This window comes from Watersipora subatra, chromosome 3 (genome assembly GCF_963576615.1).
Source record: "Watersipora subatra chromosome 3, tzWatSuba1.1, whole genome shotgun sequence".
NCBI classification, from domain to species: domain Eukaryota; kingdom Metazoa; phylum Bryozoa; class Gymnolaemata; order Cheilostomatida; family Watersiporidae; genus Watersipora; species Watersipora subatra.
The window spans coordinates 30,350,734-30,371,736 of record NC_088710.1 but is presented as its reverse complement, the minus strand read 5'-3'; the positions used below and the strand labels follow the sequence as shown (position 1 = coordinate 30,371,736).

At 40.9% G+C, this 21,003-nt stretch overlaps 2 protein-coding genes across 2 annotated transcripts in view; both read left to right on the top strand.

Moving 5' to 3' along the window:
• LOC137392155 (uncharacterized) overlaps window positions 1–12,146 on the top strand; it is a 35,493-nt gene extending 23,347 nt beyond the window's left edge. Inside the window, exon 5 of the mRNA XM_068078787.1 lies at window positions 12,059–12,146. Within this exon, the coding sequence (XP_067934888.1) occupies window positions 12,059–12,146 (88 nt within the window). The remainder of the gene's footprint in view (window positions 1–12,058) is intronic.
• LOC137390495 (caspase-6-like) overlaps window positions 1–21,003 on the top strand; it is a 528,030-nt gene that overhangs the window by 26,280 nt on the left and 480,747 nt on the right. The window lies entirely within an intron of this gene.

The window sequence follows — 21,003 nt, the reverse complement described above, 5'->3', positions numbered from 1 at the left end:
TAACTGAGGCAGTCATTAAATATGGCTATATTTATTCCTAAGCCCACTTGCTCTGCTGGTCGACACTGCAGTATCTCATTGGTTTGCAAAGATTTGCTTCCCAGTCCAAATGTACAAGCTAGAAGTAATCAAGGAAGAAAATAAAGTTGCATGTGCCAACTTCATCAACACCTTCACACAGAAGCTTTGCTGTGCAAAAAGCATAAAGTGCTTGTCAATTACTCACTTTTCACAAAATAATGTCTTAATGCCTATTGATGTACTTTTAGAGTATTTGCCCTTGATGTTTTTATTGTTTTCATTATTGATTATACTTATTTAATTCTATATCTGACTTTTGTTGAGGGGTTAGGCAGAGTATTTTTTATCCCACAACCAAAGATGAGTGAAGCGAGTGTTTGGGAGCTTAATGATAAATGCATATGCGCACACAACCCCCGAAAAAATTATCCGTCAATGCCTGTAACCAAACCCTTGTACCGAATTCCCATCAAAAATGTAACCATTTTTGTGTAGAGACGTTCAAGTATAATAATGATGCAAACCACATATAAACCTATTTAACCCTTTCGCGGGCAGAGCGACGTTTTTGTCGCTTTGCGATACGGCTGCTAATGGGCAGTGCGACGTTTTTGTCGTTTCGGTAACGTATTTTATTATTGCAGTTTCTGGTTAGCTAAATGCCGGTTTTTGTTACTTTTTTTACCAATAGCAAGCTACGATATAGTAGCTTCGGTTAGCCTCAAAAATTTACTTTAAGGTTGAAAAAACGATCGTTTTCAGCAGTGATGAATAAATAAACTTTCAAAAAAATTAGAAAACTGTTCTTAATAATTTATCAATTTTTATTTTTCTTGCTTTGGTTTTAGCTTTTATTTACCGATTTTTTTGAGAGTTTGACTTTAGTTTACCGTCATGGCGACTTCTAAAAGAACCTCCCGAGATTATTCTAATAAAGCAAGTACTAGTACCGAAATTGCTAAGAGATTCAGAGCTGACAGTGACTTTTTAGATTTAGTAGCAAGAGATGACAGTGAATCAGGTTTGAATTGTGATTGGAATGACTTTACGTCTGGAAGTGACAGTGATGAAAAGGCTGGTAGCAGTAATGATGAGGATGTGAGTAGGAGTGATGCCAGTGCCTGGAAGAGTATAACCAACATAAACAGAGATAAATCTCCTACAATTCAGCAGTTTATAGCAGTGACAGGCCCAGTATTTACTCCAGTAGATGCTCAACCAGTAGAGTATTTTGAAAAGTCTTTTGAGCCTGTCAATCCAGGAAGTACATTTTTGTGGGAGCTCTTTGTTGCACGAATAAGTACATGGTGCAAAGACTGTGATGTGGTCCTTTGTAAAGGAGAATGCTTTCGAAAATATCATTCGTAAATAGACAATTATTAGGAAAAGCATATATTTTATGTTATACATTTTTATTTGTTTATAATATATATATATATGCCTATTGTGATGGAAACATGCATTACCATCTCCTTTTTGCTTATTGTCATTAGAGTTGTGTTCTCTTGTTGTTCTTTTATGTAGTCACGCCCCTAGAGGAGGTTGGCCCTAGCCACCTCATTTGCATATCTGATTATATTTAAGGCCGTGCTTCGGCCCAATAAGTTCGTTCAATACATGCTTTGCATTTGGACCCACACTCTTCTGTTACCTTGCGCAATACAGAATCACACTGAGCACTTACGTACTCCAAGCCTCAGTCCTTCGGACTGTGCTTTGGGAGTAGGGTTATAGATACACTGTCGACCCCGTCGACCTCAGGTCGACCCTGTCGAACGAGCATAATATCTCCCAGGGAGCAATTCCTGGTGTAGGTGGTTGTAATAGGCCGGTGGTGTAAGTCGACCTAGTCGCCTCCGCGTGTTGGTCTACGGGCAATACTTACACGGCCCCTGTGGAGGTTGAATGCAGACCGGTAGAGTAAGCCGACTCAGGTCGCCTCTACGTGTTGGTCGCAGGATCCAATACACTGGTGGCAGCAGTGGGATATAACTGCGGTAATTAGGACTTATAAGACGAACCTAGTAACCATGCCAAACAGCCGACGGAATGCTACCAGAGATCTGGCTGAGGCAGAGTTACAGCAGGTCGACCAGATTGGTCAACTGACAGAGGCTATCACTAGAGCCTTACAGATACCCAGAGGGGGAGCCAGCTTCAAGCCTCCGAAGTTCGATGGGAGTGAGGATGTAGAGTTATTCATCTCCCAGTTCGAAGAGGTTGCGGAAGCAAATGAGTGGAGTGAGAAGGCCACGCTCCTCCACCTGCGGGAGACCCTGAAGGAGGGAGCCAGAGGTTGCAGTCGAGGGGACTCACCTGCCTCCATCTTCTCGGCTTTACGCATGAAGTACGGGCTCTCCCCAAGAGAGGCTAGGAGTAGACTCCACCTAAAAAGGGAACCCAAGACGAGCCTCCAAGAACATGCCACAGAGATGGAGCGTCTGGTGAAAATAGCATACGCTGACCTCCCAGAATCCTACCAGTCCAGTATGGCCATGGATGCGTTTTCTCTGACACTGGGAAATACGCCCCTCCAACGCCACCTGTTAGCAATGAAGGCACAGAGCTTGGAGGAAGCAGTGCAGGCGGGGAACGAATTCCTGCAAATTCAGCCCACTCTTCCTCGGCCTGGTGCCCGACCCCTAATAATGACGGTGGAGGAGGAAGAAGTCACCCCCGCTACAGTCGCCCCCGTCCATTCGGACCCCCCATCAGCCACCTTGAACGACGTCCTGATGGCTATAAAGGGGTTAGCAGATGGACTGAGGGAAGGAAAGCTGTTGGGACAACGGGGCGTGGACAAAAGGGGACCAAATTGTTGGGGTTGCGGCCAGGCAGGGCACACCCAACGCCGGTGCCCCCAAGCCTCCCAAAGACAACAGCCTCAAGTCACGAGGCCGGGAAACGGTTACCATCCACAGCAGTAGGGGGAAGTACTGACTGTGGATCAAATATACCCTTGCAAGGACAGTGGCAACAGCCACGACGGACTAGGCGACACAGGCTCCCCCCCCCTGCTCGCCACCGGTCCCCTTGCATAACCAATATCAACCCTTACCTGAGTGTGCAGGTCTCCCACTCTCAGAAGCCAAGGACGAAACCTACGTCTGGCCAAAGCCGTCTCGGCCTTCCAAGAAGGGCCCCCAGAGGACTAGCAAAGCCAGACGGACCCACGGAGACGAGTCATGGAAGCCGCATAATAGCAGCTATTTCTTACCAGGTCGCATCGGAGGCCAGCCCGTCCAATTCCTCGTGGACACCGGATGTACCTCTAATTTGTTGGGACGACATGTCTTTGAGCGGTTACCTAAAGATGTCAAAAGCAAATTGGAGGTCCGGGAGGACTATGGACAAATGGCAGATGGTACCCGGCTGCAGTTCCACGGACTCATCACTCTCCCGGTCAGAGTCAGGAGTGTCCAGGTTACTGTGTCTCTCGTGGTGTGTGCCCTGAAAAAGGACGCCATCCTGGGCATGCCCTTCCTGGTCGACCACCACTGCGAGATGAACTTTCAGCAACCCACGTTGGTGTTAAATGGACAGAAGTTGACTTGCACTGACCGAGAGGGTCGACCTCTGACAAGCAGCGTTCAAATAATGCGAGCCACAACGCTTCCCCCTCGAACCGAGGTCCTGGTTGCCGGACGTCTCACGTCTTCTTCCTATCAGCCAGTCGGGTTAATTGAGGGAACGAAAAACGGATATATGGTGGCCGCCAGCCTACACCAACCCGGTGAGAAGGGGAGAGTGGCCATCCGTTGTATGAACCCCACCGACCATCCCGTCAGCGTGATGGCAGGAACGGTCGTGGGACAATACACTGGGGTCGGGCCGGACGAAATAGGGGCCCCCTGGACAGCGAAGGGAGAAGCCGAGATTTCCAAAGAAACTCCCCCTCCTGTCTCCAACGTACCTCCCCACATGCTGGACCTGCTCCAACAGGCGGCACCACATTGCTCGTCCCCTACCGAGCACCAAAGGATGGAAGACCTTTTGACCCGTTATGCGGATGTATTCAGCCAAGGGAGTGAAGACATGGGGCGTACCACCCTGGTACAACACGAGATCCCCCTCCTCCCAGAGGCACAACCCATCTGTCAACACTCGTACCGTGTAGGACACGAGAAGGAAGCCGAAATCGAACGACAGGTTTCGGCCCTGGAAAAGCAAGGCATGATTGAGCCCGCTCACGGGGCCTGGAGCTCTCCGGTGGTCTTGGTGAGGAAGAAGGACGGGGCGTGGCGATTGTGTGTAGACTATAGGAAACTTAATAGTGTCACTCGCCAGGACGCCTACCCCCTCCCCCGGATTGATGAGAGCTTGGACGCCTTGTCTGGCAGTAGGTTCTTCAGTACCCTGGACATGATGAGCGGATACTGGCAGGTACCCCTCTCTGCCGAGGCCCAGGAGCGGTCGGCGTTCGCCACCCGCAGTGGGTTGTGGAGGTGGAAGGTACTCCCCTTTGGACTGACCTCCGCCCCAGCTACCTTCCAGCGGCTGATGGAACGTGTCCTCCAAGGGCTACACTGGAAAACCTTGCTGCTGTACCTCGATGACATCATCGTCATGTCAGCCGACTTCTCTAGTCATGTCACTAGGCTTGCCGAGGTGTTAGAGCGATTGAGACAGGCCGGGCTGAAGTTAAAGCCCTCTAAATGCAGTTTGTTCCAGACCCAAGTCAAGTACCTGGGCCACATAGTCAGCAACACGGGGGTGGCTACCGATCCTGAGAAGATTCAGGCCATAAGTGGATGGGCAGCACCCCAGGACGTGACGCAGCTAAGGTCATACTTGGGTACCACTGGGTACTATCACAGATACGTGCCGGACTACGCCTCGATCGCCAAACCTCTCACCTTGTTGACCAGCGAAGGGGTCCCCTGGAAATGGGGAGAAGAGGAACAGGAAGCTTTTCTTAGACTCAAATGGTCACTGACACACGCTCCAGTACTGGCATATCCCGACCCCTCCTTGCCCTACGTGCTAGATACCGATGCTAGTAACGTAGGGACTGGGGCTGTGTTATCCCAGGTCCAGCAAGGCACGGAGCGACCCATAGCCTACTATAGCAAGACCCTCTCCTCCGCCGAACGCAATTACTGCGTAACCAGAAGGGAGTTGTTGGCAGTGGTACAGGCTGTCCGGCATTTCCGGCCCTACCTATATGGCAGAGAGTTTACCATCCGAACCGATCATGCCTCCTTGGTTTGGTTGCACCGGAGGAAGGAACCCTCTTGCCAGGTGGCCCGGTGGCTGGAGAGCCTGGCCGAGCACAAGTACCGAATTATCCATCGAAAAGGCGATAAACACGGGAACGCCGATGGATTGAGTCGACGACAGTGTGTCGACTGCCGGCAGTGTGCTGCTATTGAGAGGCGGGATCAAGGGCCAACGAGGTCGCAAGTATGCGACTCTCTAGTAACTCCAGGAACGAATTGGGAAACTGCTGTGCCAGGGGACCAGGTTCCGGTACAGCCACCAAGAGGCACGGGAACATCCAGCCCCAACCTCCGCCGGTTGGATGAAGATGAATGGCCTCGACTACCTGGCAGCGGACCTGTTTTAGGGCACGGCCTCCCGACTCCCACACCAACCAGTCCAGTCCCAGTACGGCTGCCGGGCGGTGCAGGGTCACCCAGAGTGTCGGACCACCCTCCCAGAAGGCCTCAGGATCCTCAGTTACAAGCCGTCAAGGTAACTAGCGAAACCAAAATTGTTGATGGAACTGGTGAAAGTGTAGTCCAAAAGGTTCCAGAACAACTGACGGTGGTACAAACTCCGCTGGATGAAGTACGGGCACTACAACAGAGAGCCGCTACCGACCTAGGGGTCATTTACCAGGCCGTCAGGAACCGGAGAGGAGTGGAAGAGGCCGTGCTACGAGTAGGCAGCCCCGAGCTGCAGCGATTGGCCCGGATGTTTCACCAGCTCCAGCTCGACGAGTCGGGCGTGTTGACCCTCCATCTCACCCAGAATGGGCGAGAAAAGGTGGTGGTGGTATGCCCGAAAACATTGAGACAGGAAATCCTGTGGAAAGCCCACGAGCAAACACACTGCGGTGTGGAGAAGACCTTGAAACGCGTCCAATTGGACTGGTATTGGCCGGGTATGGCCGGAGATATCCGGAGAGCAGTCCTCTCTTGCGAAGTTTGCCAGAGGGCCAAAACAGGAAAGGGGCGGACCTCCGGGAATAGACAACGGCTGTACGCCGGGAGGCCATGGCAACGCCTAGCCGTAGACTTGGTGGGACCCCTGCCTCCGACCCCTCGAGGAAATAGTTGGGTGTTGGTACTCACTGATCATTTCACTAGGTGGTCAGATGCTTTAGCCATCCCCGACGCTACAGCCCCAACGGTAGCCCAGATCCTAGACGAGAGGATATTTAGTTACTTCGGGCTACCCGAGATTATCCATACCGACCAGGGGAGCCAATTCGAGTCCTCGTTATTCCAGGAGCTATGCGACTTGTGGGGAGTCGATAAATCTCGGACCACCCCGTACCACCCCGAAGGGAATGGGGTGGTTGAGAGAAACAATCGTGTGTTGGGTGACTCCCTACGAGCTCTCTTGCTGGGCAGAGGACAGGAAGATTGGGACCAGTTACTGCCACAAATCATGCGGACGCTGCGAGGGTTACCACACTCCGCCACTAAAGAAACACCCAACTATCTGATGTTGGGTCGGGAACTACGTCTTCCTGACCAGTTGCTGTATGGGAACAGACTAGAATCATTCGCAAGCATACATGAGTATGTGCAGACTGTCCACGACCGGTTGATACAAGCCCACACTCTCCTCCGAGATAGGCAAAAAGAAATTGTGTCAACTGATGCGAGAGAGCCTCCGTTATTCAATGAGGGTGACCTCGTGTGGTTGCTAAGCAAGCGGCGGAGAAGAGGGGAAAACCCGAAGCTAGCAGCCAAGTACTTGGGGCCCTATCGCGTGTTAAGGAGTCACGAAAACCATACTTACGAAATAGAGAGGTATGGACAGCGATCTATCCAAGCGGAGGGAAGGTTACGACTCTGTCGCCCCAGTCCGGTGCAACAAGGACGAGCCCCGGTTGAAGTCGAGCCTGCTCGCCGTCCCAACATGAGGGGTCGACCCAGAAGGCAAATCGCACGAGGAAACGATAACCCAGAAGTCGTTATTCCAGAGTTGCCCCTGCCTAGCCAACTGACGGAGTTGCGAATACCTCAGTCGCCAGGAAGGTCAGAAGCACTTCGATTTCCCAGGGGAGATTCCTTGGTCCCCCCAGGGGAACACAATCCTACCTCGATGATTGACCCCGACCCTGGCGGCGAGTTGATACCCCAGGAGGAAAGAGCCACGGAAAATACGGGAGCCCAGGCTAGTGATACCGGGGCTGGGGATGCACCACGGCCCCAACGAATCAGGAGGCCTCCCGCGTACTTGGCCGATTACGACACTAGCACCGTCCAATCGGGAGAAGCCCTCGGAGTTCAAGGTCAGAAGGCGGCCATTTTGGGTCCCAGACAGAACGCGCTCATTACTTGTTACCAACTCGAGGCGCACACACCTATATCTTTTCTCAACATGGAAGTCACTAAAGAAACCGTGAAGAAGGCTGCACCGATCATCGGAGCTTTACCCCTATTGCCCGAAGTAAAGATCATGCCACTGGAGCTCCACCCAGCGCCGGGTGAAACCCTGGATGACTCAGAAACGGATCCTTTGAATAATCACGTTCCACACTCCCCACTACCGACCAAATGGATCGCGGCGGAGACAGCTAAAACGATCTCGAAACTATGTCGAGAGAAAGGTACTAGCTGTCCCTTATGCCAACAACTACTCTCTACCCCTCGACGGCGCAGAATTCACATCGCCCAACATTTTACACGCTTTTTCTGCAAATGTGGGAGAAACTCCACATCTCGAGATACTATTGCAAAACATCAGGCTCGGATTAAGGATGCCGAAGTTTGGAAGGCTCACGGTGAAAAAGGAATTACTATATACGAGGTCGACCGAAATAGCTACCCGGCCTGGAGCAAAAAGGTACAATTAAATAATCCTCCAGCCTTCGAAAAGCCCACACCCTACGGGCCAATTAAAACCAAGCCGCCTACGCGAAGAGGGCCCCAGGCACCTCTCCCCTCTCCCCCGAAGAAGAAGTGGTGCAGTCCGCCCAAGCTAGAACGACCGGTCCCAGCCCCTAGAAGATTGACGACGATAGGCAGTATCCAGAGCCGGCTAGGGGACGTACGACCCCGGGTCACAGTGGACGCTTTGCGAGAGGAGGCCTCCAACCTCCGACGGGCGGCTCGTCGTCTGGAGGACCTGGCGAATCGCATGTCGACCTCCTAGATGACACGGTCGACATGGTTTATCAGTATTTCTCTTGGTACGTTTAGTAATTGGTGTCTCTCCTATTATTATACTTCCTTATTTTTTTTGTTTTGTTGTAGTTAGTTGGTGTTTTCCTATATTTCTTGTATCTTTTTTTTCTTTTCTTGTGGTTTTATATATAGCCGGTAGTCGTCTATAGGGGCGGCGTGTGTGATGGAAACATGCATTACCATCTCCTTTTTGCTTATTGTCATTAGAGTTGTGTTCTCTTGTTGTTCTTTTATGTAGTCACGCCCCTAGAGGAGGTTGGCCCTAGCCACCTCATTTGCATATCTGATTATATTTAAGGCCGTGCTTCGGCCCAATAAGTTCGTTCAATACATGCTTTGCATTTGGACCAACACTCTTCTGTTACCTTGCGCAATACAGAATCACACTGAGCACTTACGTACTCCAAGCCTCAGTCCTTCGGACTGTGCTTTGGGAGTAGGGTTATAGATACACTGTCGACCCCGTCGACCTCAGGTCGACCCTGTCGAACGAGCATAATATCTCCCAGGGAGCAATTCCTGGTGTAGGTGGTTGTAATAGGCCGGTGGTGTAAGTCGACCTAGTCGCCTCCGCGTGTTGGTCTACGGGCAATACTTACACGGCCCCTGTGGAGGTTGAATGCAGACCGGTAGAGTAAGCCGACTCAGGTCGCCTCTACGTGTTGGTCGCAGGATCCAATACACTATGGACATATACATGTATACTTATGCACCTTTAAACATAGATATATGCACAGAATAACACACAGAAAAGTGTATGAACCTTTTAAAAAAAATTGATTTTTTGGAAAATTAATTAATTCGCCCATGGGAGTTTGAATTAGTTTTGAAAATTCGCCCACGAAAGGGCTAAATGTGTTACAAAATCTTTGAAAAGTTGAGACAATATCCTCAAACTTACCCATCTGATCGAATAATACATAACTAAACAGAATAATCGTGCCTAAAATTGCCATTAAAGCCTGACAAGACGTTTTTAATCAAAATTAAAACCGGCAAACAAAACACCAATAAAGCTGTGTGACAGATAGTAGAACTATCAAGCCGTGCACATTTCACGAGAAAAACGTGCACATTTCACCAGTCTATGGCATTTTCCAATTTCTGAAGGTTTCTGTAATTAACGTAGAAGTACTGAAAGGTAATCGTTTTTTGCTGATTTTATTATTTGATTTAATGGTTTAATGTTATAAGATTATTATAAGATTTAATTATAAGAATAATCTATTGAATTTACAAAGTCCAAGTATATAGTGGTCGATGGTTAATTTAGAAATCTAAATCTTATAAATTCAGAAATCTAAATAAATATCACAACTTCTTAATATTTTATTGCATTGTCCAATTGCCGAAGGTTTCTATAATTAATATAGATCGTTTGAGACGTAGACCGATTCACAGGTACAAAAATTTGGTACACAGTTTATTAGCCTATGTTTTTTGTCCAGTTACCTGAACGTTGCATTAAATCATTTAGAACATTAGCCAAATTTCTTTACATCTTTTGTACAAGCTCAGGCCCAAACTACAATGACCTTTTGTGACAAGAATATTTCTTTATTTTACTCCAGGTTGCATAAAACTTCTAGACGGGTGAATTCTAATGCTTACTGTCTATTACAGATTGCTGTCAAAACCATTCTACATTCAACACAACCAACTTTCAAACTGTGTATATTACACAGTTTATATTACACGGCAGCTTGCTGTTTTACTTTTAATTTTACAATTCAGAGATATAATCAGCATATTTCATTAATGCTGTTTTTAGTTAAATTACGTACAGTAGGTTAGACCTACAGCTTTAATTAATATTTTTTTATTGTTGTAAAACATAGGTTTGAGACAGTAGTAGATTAGGTCTGATTTTTATACAACCTTTTGTTTTGCATAACTGACTTTTTGAATTTCACTTCAAAACAACTTGACAACTACCATAGACATACAACCATCCGGAACACCACGACGTCGCAGTAGTCGTCCTCGTGTCTCTCAATTATTACGGAGGAGGAGAAATAGAAAGTCCACACAGCAATCATCAACATAAAATGCTAATGTTCAACAACACGCTACTCAAAATAATAACAACAACAATTCATCTGATTCAGAGAATTATTTAGTAGATGATGTAGGCGATGTAGTGTAAATGACATGGACTTTGCAGCCCCTCTGTTTCCAGATGATAATCATGATTTTATGGACATCGTTGACCATGAAAATCTTGCGCCAAATATTGCACAAAACAATATTGCTCTTCTCAATGCTGCTTTTTCCATCACATTCCTTGTTTTTAATCTCTAGAGTGTCCTGATTTTTAAAAACTGCATAACATATTTCTAGGCAGACTTGACAACAACATATCACAGCTCACGTGTACTGGGTGTACCCTTATACACTTACATGTATGTATAATTTAGACTGTGTGACCTTTAACAAAAACACTTTACTTATCTAACTTATCTATATTAGTTGAAATTGTTAGTTGCACCTTTTTGGAGTCATGCTCTCTCAAATTTATTTTATTTCATCTCGAACCACTCTCATTTAAACTATACGCAGTCAATTCCTGCTGACAACAACTTTTTCGACAACCAGCAGTACCATTTCCTTTTTCAATTATTAATTTGGTCGTAGGCTGTATGACAGGGGAATTTCTAGTATATCTATGATTATTGTGCCTTTGAGGAATGAATATAACTATGCCTAAACTATTACTATATTTTGTTTATTAGTAACTACATCGGTAAATATATTAGATAAAATAAGGAACACTAATATTGGGTAGCAATATTTGGGATTGCCGATTACTTTGTCGGTTTCTTCAATCTGCATAACAAGTTATATAATCAGCTAGCAAGGTTAGGAGAATATTAAATCATTAAAGTTTCACTGTCACTATCAATTATCTTATGAACTCAGTGTTCAGGAAGTATGCTATTTAGAACAAACAACACAAGCTAGTTCTGCTCCTTCTATGTAAGGTGGGCAATATCTAAGCTGGTTGCAGCTTCCTTGAACAAAATAGAACAAGGCTCCATCGGTGTTAGCATGTGATCCAGTTAAGGCTTCTGGTTCGTTGTCCATGCAGACATAATTGTAGCCTCTTTTGTGACTGGGGTGTCCAGACATCAGATATCCTTCATACTCCTAAACAAAAACGAGCTTAGTTTTTATATTTAATAACCAGTCACATTTCTATAATTACTGACTTAATTACATGTTTATTTATATTAATGCCAATCTTCTTCTATTTTCTTTCTGATTCAGATTTTTTAACTCCATTGGGAGTTGTCTACTTAGTTTTAAAATAAAAATGAGAAAACGACTTTTTATTATGGTAGTATGATAATAATTACATTCAAGCTAAAAACCTCTTGTGTCATAATGAGCATCTAAAAGAACTTGCTGCAAAAATACTGTATAGTGCTATATTATCCTGTGTATGATGCTAGCAAATATTTACTTCCTTGCTAATGTACTTGATACAGCTTATATGTAATATGTAATAGGACACAGGAACCCACCAAATTTTTAAAACCAAATCGCTGTTTTGAAACTGTCCTTTCTAATATCAGCCTATGCGCAATATAGGCTTATATAGGAGGATAGATGGTAATTCACCTTATTCCAAGATGATGGACAAGTCCTTTTAGCAGGTATCATAATTGTTGTAGATCTGCTAGGGAGGTAGCATCTGGAACAGGGTACATTCTGGTCATGCATACGACTGGGAAATATATAAGAGCCGGTCTGGTACTCTGATCCATATATGTAGTTACCCTGGTCACCAGCTAAATATGAGTTATACTCTGGCTCTGATGGGAGACATGTATAGACAGATGAGCCTCCTTCATTGCTATAGTGTTGTCCTGCTGCTAGTCCTGTAGGATACATCAAGAAATCAGGATATCTAAGTGAATGCCATATTATCCAGCACTTGAAATAACTGATGACACAAACAATATATTCTATTTATTCAGAAAATTAATGATAATTTAAATGAATGGCTAGTCACTCTCTTTGCTTGATAAAGTGAGCTGCAAGGAACTAGAATGTAGTATATGTTTTCCGTAACCAACCTGTGTAGAGGAGCTCTGAGGAGTTATCACATGATTTTCTGCCCCATCTGATGTATGAACTTCCTCCTCCAGAAGCTGGTTGTATGTCAGCTACAAAAAAAATCAAGTTACATGTTACAGAGTTTCCAATTTTTATAAAAGTTTTCATAGCTTTCAATTATGAAATGATCGGATGATATGTGGTAGTTCACCTTATTCCAAGATGATGGACAAGTTCTTTTAGCAGGAATCATAATAGTTGTAGACCTGCTAGGAAGGTAGCATCTGGAACATGGTACATTCTGGTCATGCATACGACTGGGAAATATATTAGAGCTAGTCTGGTACTCTGCTCCATATATGTAATTACCCGTGTCACCAGCACGGGTGACACGGGTAATTATCAAGTTCAAAATTATCAAGTTCCAGGTTAAAAAAGTTTCCAACTTTGTTAATAAAATTTCCACAATACAAAGTTCCTAATGTTAATAGAAGTAAAGCCTAATTGTCAACATTTTCTATCACAGATCTACGTCTCATACTTTTCCAGTTAGCACCGAAATGTTTTTTACAAAATAGGAAGTAGAGAATTCATCGTTTTTTTTACCAAAGATCACCTATTTTATCTACCAAGAGAAAGATTTCTGCTGCTTTTAAAATAGTGCTTTTATTAACGTTCAAATTCTACTCGATACCGAATCTTCAATCTTTTAGGCAAAAGAGAAACTCAACTAACCATCTGAAGAGAGTTCACTCCACTCCTCATTTGCTTGCAGTTGTTCTTCAATTTCTTCCAACTTTCTGTTGTTTCTTTGGAGGAGACTCAGCAATCCATGAGCAATAGTTTGGTTAAACTCTTGTAGGAGTTCTTCCGAAAATAATATCGGCGTTTCTTATCACAGGAAATAGTATAAAGCTTTGTGGTGCAATACTCATTTTTATTATTCTAATACTTTACTCCAGACTAATATGAACTGTTTTACCTTTCATGGATGTCAAGTGTTTTTAAAAAAATGATGTTCAACCTGCTAAATATCGGAAACATACCATTATCAGCGTGCCCGTCAGATGATCGTGCTACAACAGACTTGGTCTGGTTTACCAATTTTCCAACCCTCCCTCTAAGGTCAGTCAGATCTGAAACTTCACAATCTCTAGCATCTCTACCATCTCTACCATCCCTCCCATCTCTTCCTGGAGGTCCTCTTAGGTATGGAAAATGCCCTGCTGGTAAAATATGCAACAAAGGTTTTTGCTATCATTTTTGATACTGTAGTTTTTTATGAAATCAAAATAATTTGAAAATGCTTCCGGTTAAAACAATTTAAAACTAGAGGACTTTTTGGAAAAACTTTTAGGAATGCTTAGTGAGTATTTAATCAATACAGAACAAACTAGCACTAAAGTAAGAAGAGGATGAAATTAAAGTTTTCAAAGACTTTCTTATGTCTGTCAACACAACTTTTATCAACTGTGCAAACAAGTTCTTAAGCGACTCTACTGATGTCACAAACATGTGTACATTCAAAACTCACTGCATATCTAGCTCTGATTCAACATGTCATGACATCATCAAGTCCTAATTGATTGCAAGTCTTTGTTTAGTTACGACATTTACCACTCAATGCTTTTTAAGTTTATTTGTGTTGGTGAGCTTTGCTCTTCTGACCAACACTGATTTCGCTAGTAAAGTGTATATGTTTAATAAAGCTTCATTATAGTTAAACTTAATTTAAACTAAATTTTAAACTTTTATATCTATTCAATGTTTTGAGCAGATGAAGCGCGTAACCAATTTGTTAGGTGCACAGGCCTAAAGTAGTGTCAGTTTATGATATACCAAGGTCATTTAATAACTCCTTTCATGCGCCACTCTAAGCTTCTTATCTATCAATTAAGAGTTATCTGATTATGTTAGTAGTGCATTGAGAAAACAACTTCTTTTTCATTATACTTTCAAGATAACAACAGTAATTAAATTAAAAAAAAACATATATCTAGTGTAGAGCTAGGTCACTGAACAAATTCACTGCTTACACAATACAGTGTGTGGCTCTACATATTGAATGAAGCTAGCAAGCTGATAACTTCTTTGTTTAAGATATTGTTTTATTACATAAACTGAAAAAAGATCTATGAAAACATTGCTTTAGTGATTGTAGAATTTTACTAACTTACCTGATGATAATTGATTTTGCAAACCATCACCGACATCTTCGTCTTCTGATGATCTTGTCTGTATACTATGCTCCATATCGGTAGGAGACATCCTTGAGACCTAGATATAAATTTTCAAATATTACAATCATATAAACCTCGGTTTCTGAAATGTCTTCTCATCATTTATTTTTTGATCAAATATTTAACATTTTATCTGACATCCTTTCCTAATTTTTTTCCTTTAAACCAAGATTTAGGCTAGAGAAGAATCTATGCTAGGCATAAGTGTATGTCCACTGTCCATATTATAGAGAGTGTACCTTAATTGGGCATCATTTTCTTACGTTGCGTTATATAGAGTTGTAGGTTTTTGGTCATTTATATGTAGCTGCACTTTTAGACATTCAAATATGGTGAAAAACACTAGTCTTCAAATAAACACATACTCTCATGTGAACATTCAGAGGTCTATAAAAAAGTAAAAGTAATTAGGCTCTGCTGTACACTTCTAATTGTACCAGTTAGGAATACACTTTTCTTAATTTGACGGTTACTAAGTTCAATTGTAGTTAATCTAATGTACCTATTTAATAACTTCTCACCTGTATTCCATTTCTTTCTAGCTGATCTAGTCTACTGGTTAAATGATCAACATCCTTCTTTAACAACTGGTAACTTATTTGAGAGTAGACAGACACAACCAGAGCAGATATTGCTATAACAGCACTCAATATTTGGATGACATCATTACGCTTCTGTTGCTTGACTATGTAGCTTTTTTCTATAATTTATTCTAAAACTGGCAAAAATACTTACAGGTCAAAGACCTCAAATAACAAATTATACTCAGATTGCTGAATTTACTGCTCACCATATTATATGTAAAATTTCAATCATACGGTAATAACCTAATAATAAGGTATACTAGACAATGAAGTTCTCATACAATAATTTATTACCAATCTTTTTCTCCAATTTTTTAACAAAAGCTACTTTTATTACATCAAAATTGTATAATTGTATAACTACTTAACTGAATAAGTTTCAGTTTTTAGAGTAACCTGAACACCTAAGTAGAATCAAAGACTAGTTGTATATGTAATACTCTTGCCTTAGGCAGCAGCACCTTCTGGTGACTGGTATTCATGTCTTGCTGCTTTTATACTTCTGCAGAGCATCAGCTTCCGTTTATGGAAAATTGGGTCAAGTAATTTTTTACATCCTCATATTGTTGAAATATTACACCATACATGGGTTAATGATTCACCCATTTTGTTAGCAAGTGCATGGTATCAGTTCTGACAGCTGTCTATCCTAGATCATCTGCAAAAGTCATTAATAAAAAGTTAAATTTAAGTATGTAAACACTTCATTTCATTGAAACAAATGTAATTTTAAGCTTACAATGTCAGTGCTTCCAACCTCCACCAACACCAAACTTTATTACACTACTGTTGAAGTTTTTTTTTCAAGTATACTCTGGTGTGTATTGGGTGTTAGCTAATTTACTGTTTAATATGCGCAAAACAAATCATAAATAAAATATTTCTTCAGGTAGACCTTAATGTTGTCTGCTGAAGATCAATGGTTTTAACTGAGTTCAACATATATCATTAATTTATACTTGATGGTTGTAAAGTACTTGAAAGTGATAAAACTTTAGTAACACTCAATACTTCATTAATTACATGGTAAAATGTGTGGCAATTTTTTCACTCATGTATGTTTGCAGTATTTTTTAGGGAATTGACAAAAACATTCTTTTAAGACAATTATTTTTATTTTTACACACATTTCTGTTTTAAAAAACGTTCGCTTAGCAAGTTTATAGATATTGCTAGTTGTCTTTTCTTCCAGTCACTAAAATTGGCAGAGACCGCTTATGACTTTGCATCATCTCTAGAGTCAAAGAAAATTTGTGGTTACATATCCTGATCTTCTGTAGGCCCTGGATCATTGTGCATCACTAACCCAATGCATAAATCAATTTGTTATTCTTTTTTATACAAAATAATTTCTAGGAAAACTTCAATGAATAACGATTAAGCGTTTATGACAGAAGATTCCATCACAGTCCTGGACAGCCATCATCAGATCTTGCCACTTCATGAATGCCTGAGATACAGATAATATAAAGTTTTAATAGAAAAGACACTTCTCAATAAACTGGTCTAGCAGAAAAAATTAAGCCATAACTGGTACGGTTGAAAGGGTCCTGTTATAAATATTGCAGCATAATTCACCAGATATTTTATGAAACCATTTTGCAGTTCATCTTCCCATTGTACGGAAATAACAACTATTTAACCTAGACCTAGTTACCCTTGTCTCTTATCTGTACCAGTGTCATAACAGGCTATCACATACATCTATGTCTCAACTTGAAATCAAAAGTACTGATTGTCAAAAGGTCGGCACTAGTAGAATAGGCAGCATATACTTCCGTTTTAATTACAGAAACATGCAGGAGTATATCATGCATTGAATAAAGCAATGTTTAGCAAGTCAATAAATATGTAGCATTAGAAAGTAGATGTGGTATTTATGAAAGAATAAAACATTAATGATTACAAAAAGTAATACTTTTCCAAGGTATTTGAATAATCCAACAGCAATGGAAGATGATGCATAGAATAGCTGCGTAAATTGAAATTGTTAGAGGTTGTTTAAGATCTCTAACATTCCTACATTGTATTTGATTATTTCAGATAACATTGTCCCACGACCAAACGAGCGGAGCGAATGTTTGAGAGTTTTTATGATAAATGCATGTGCACACAACTTACGAAAATTATTCATCAACAACGTTGCAAACCCTTGTACCAAAATCTTGTACCATCAACAACTTTAACCGTTTTTCTGTGGAGTCGTTTAAGTATAATAACGATACAAACACATATAAACCAATTTAAATATATTACCAAGTCTTTGAAAAGTGTCGGCAGTATTATAAAACTTACCCATGTGAACGGATTATACACAAATTGACAGAATAATTTGGCTGAAAACCGTTATTAAAACTTGGTAAGCTTCACTTTTATCAAAATTAAGACTGGCAAACGAAACGCCGAGCGACAGAGAATAGAACCATTAAGTCGAGCGCACTTCACAAAAAATAATGTCCACATTTCACCAGTCTATAGCATTGTCGCATTGCCAAAGGTTTCTGTAATTAACATAAAAGTACTGAAATATAATCATTTCTTTTTTGCCTATTTTAAAGTAACTGACATTTTAGACACTTTTGAGTACTTTGGTATTCTAACTGATGTCCAACGCAGTGAAAGTGAAGGAAATGATGATGATATTTTTTGTTTTCTGATTCTTATGAGATTAGTACAATAATTAATTATAAGTTTGGATGACTATTGAAGTGTTATAGTCACATTAACAACATCGATGATGGGCAATATGTTACTGTTATTACTTTTTCTAAATAGTTTTGTTAAATAGATTCTCTAAAAATCTATATAAATATCACAACTTTGTGATATTGTTAGCTATGACGTTTTAAAATGTAAAGAAAATTGTGCATTGGTTTTCTATTATTACTGTATTACTATACTAATAATATTGGTTATTCTAATAATATCGGTGCATTTTACTTCTATTATTGCATTGCTCCCATTTCAGGGAAGAGATATAAACATATAATCCTTTCTTTTCATTATCGCTGCTTGTTGTACGTAATAACACCCAGCACATTACAGCTACCATTGCAGTTATCCTATTGCACCACAGTGCCATTTGACTTGTAATATTGCATTTCTCAACCACCAGTACCCTTTCTTTTTTCCAATATCACTTTGGTCGTGGGCTGTATGACAGGGGACTTTCTTGTAAAAATGATACCTACTCATTAAGAAAAGGATTGATTCTGCTGTTTTTGGTTTAAGACTAAAGCAAATAGTTTTAGCTAGAAAAGCCTTGACTTAGTCACTTTTTAAATTTATAAAATGCATGACATTAGAGAATAATTCCTTATTTGATATTATATTCAAGACCAAACAAATATGGCTGACAATATGGCCTGTATTAGAAAACCTTTTTTAACGTTTGTTTGTATCATTGTCTGTCATAAAAATAATCATCACAAATATGTTGTCACAAAGTGTTATATAACAGTTCTATGCCAATGTAAAACTTGAGGAAAAATGGCCTATTAAATTCTATCAAACTAACATATTCAGTACATCAGTAGCACTTGCTTGTAAAGCTTACTTACTCTGTGTATTAGTCTACCAACTTATAGAGCTAACTTACTCTACGTGTATATATTACCACAACTGACTTATAGAGCTAACTTACTCTATATATTACCACTACTGACTTACAGAACTAACTTATTCTATATATTAGTAGTACTGACTTACAGAACTAACTTACTCTATATATTAGTAGTACTGACTTACAGAACTAACTTACTCTATATAGTAGTACACAGAGAGAAAAAAATGATTGTAATTTGATTTAGCCAGGCTTAAGATTTAATATAATGTTGATAATGATCTAAAAATCACTGTTACCCATAACACATACCCATACTGATTGCAAAATGATTTGATAATGATAATTAATGGCAAATTAATCTAGAGCTGGAGTAAATAGTGAGTCTATCCTACATTCAACTGACAACTCAAACTTCAATCACAACTGATCATTCTTAAATCAGTGAAGCAAAATGAAAAAATCAATCATTTGACACTGAAGATTGATTTAATAATGATCGCTAATTAATTTTTGACAGCCAGGACTATCAAAATTCAATCACATACTTTCTCATGAATCTGTTTTAAATCATTGTTGAAATAAATCAAATTTCAGACAGTTGCCATTTAATATTGATTCCACAATCTACAGCAGTTTAGACCAAGAATTGTTCCCACTTTAATCTGGTTACACATATTAAATACATATGTTACACATAAAAAATACAACCATGTTCAATTGTCTCTGTATGAAATGCTTACAAGTATTCAATTTGCTAGAGTCCAACGCTATAAAGTTGCCGTGTGAGCTACCATAACAATTGTTTTTCTCTGTATATTCCAAGTATAATAAAAGTTCAAAAATTCACATCATTTCTATCATCTGAATTATATTTTATTCTGATCTGACAAAAAATCACTAACGATCGCAGGATCAAATAACTTTTATTTTACCATTTTCAAATTCGAGCCTATGTTGACTAGGTTTTTCAATTTTTATTCTTTTCCAAAAAGGCATGATATTTTTAGCTTTTAGCACAAAGCAACGCCTCTCAGATAATCGTTTCATATTGTAATTCATCGACTAATATATTGTTGATGATATTTAAAACTTACTAGCATTCACATCCTTTGTTTAACGCTACTAGACGACAGCTTTATAAACGTCTACCGAAAGCGACATAAAGTTCGTTTCTCCACGCAACCGATAAACGACATTAAAACGATAAACGATAAACGACACCCTTTCCCTAGCCCAAGGGTTGAAGTCAAGCAAAAATGACGTGAATTCCAGGATTTGAGTTTCAAAAAATGGTACTGCCATGGCAGAAACCGCAGTATAGAAGGATACGGCCCTGCATGGCAGTTTAGTGAACTGAGCTAAGAAATGTAATGCATTGTATTTTGAACCGCATCAAGCTGGGGTTAGTTCATGAAATTATATGTTCCCTAATTGGAACTAGACAGAAGCGTTGGATTTGAACTTGGTAGTGGAAACTAACAGTCAATAAATAAAAAGTACTGGACATCCTTCCTTGCTGAGATCTGGGCACTGCCCCCTTGATTGATTCATATGAACAATTTATACATTTGGAGAATTATAAATATATTCATTCGTCAGTTTGTTCAAACCTACATGTAGCTAGATATTCTCTCAAGAAAGGTTTTCAACATGGCATTGTTGAGTTCACTGAACTCAAGAGGAGCCATTGTATTGACAAATGAACAGGAATGCATCTACCTGGTTTTGCCAACGGGAGCAGTGTTCCTGATGGCAACTGAGGTAGATGCATGTCTGGCCTATGTTAAGTGTTTGTTTGTGGTTAACCAGAGGTACCACATCCAAGCCCATTCATCAGTTGGGGTTCTGGTGGAACGTCTGTTAAGGCTGCTCTCATCATTGATGACAACGACCTCTGCATTGCAGATGAGACTTCTTCAAATGATGGGGATAGTCAAGTAACAGCTTCTCTAGAACTCCAACTGATGGTATCTCGGCTGGTGTTGCTAGTACTCAATTAAAATATTTTCTCTTTTATAATTATTTGTAAACATTTACATGTAAATACTTCATTGCAAAACAATTCATTTTTAACCTTTTTGTTCATATTATAGCTTTAAAGTTATCATAATATATCTTGCTTATACATATATTTAACCTCAGTATTTCATGAAAATAAAAATAAGAAGTTC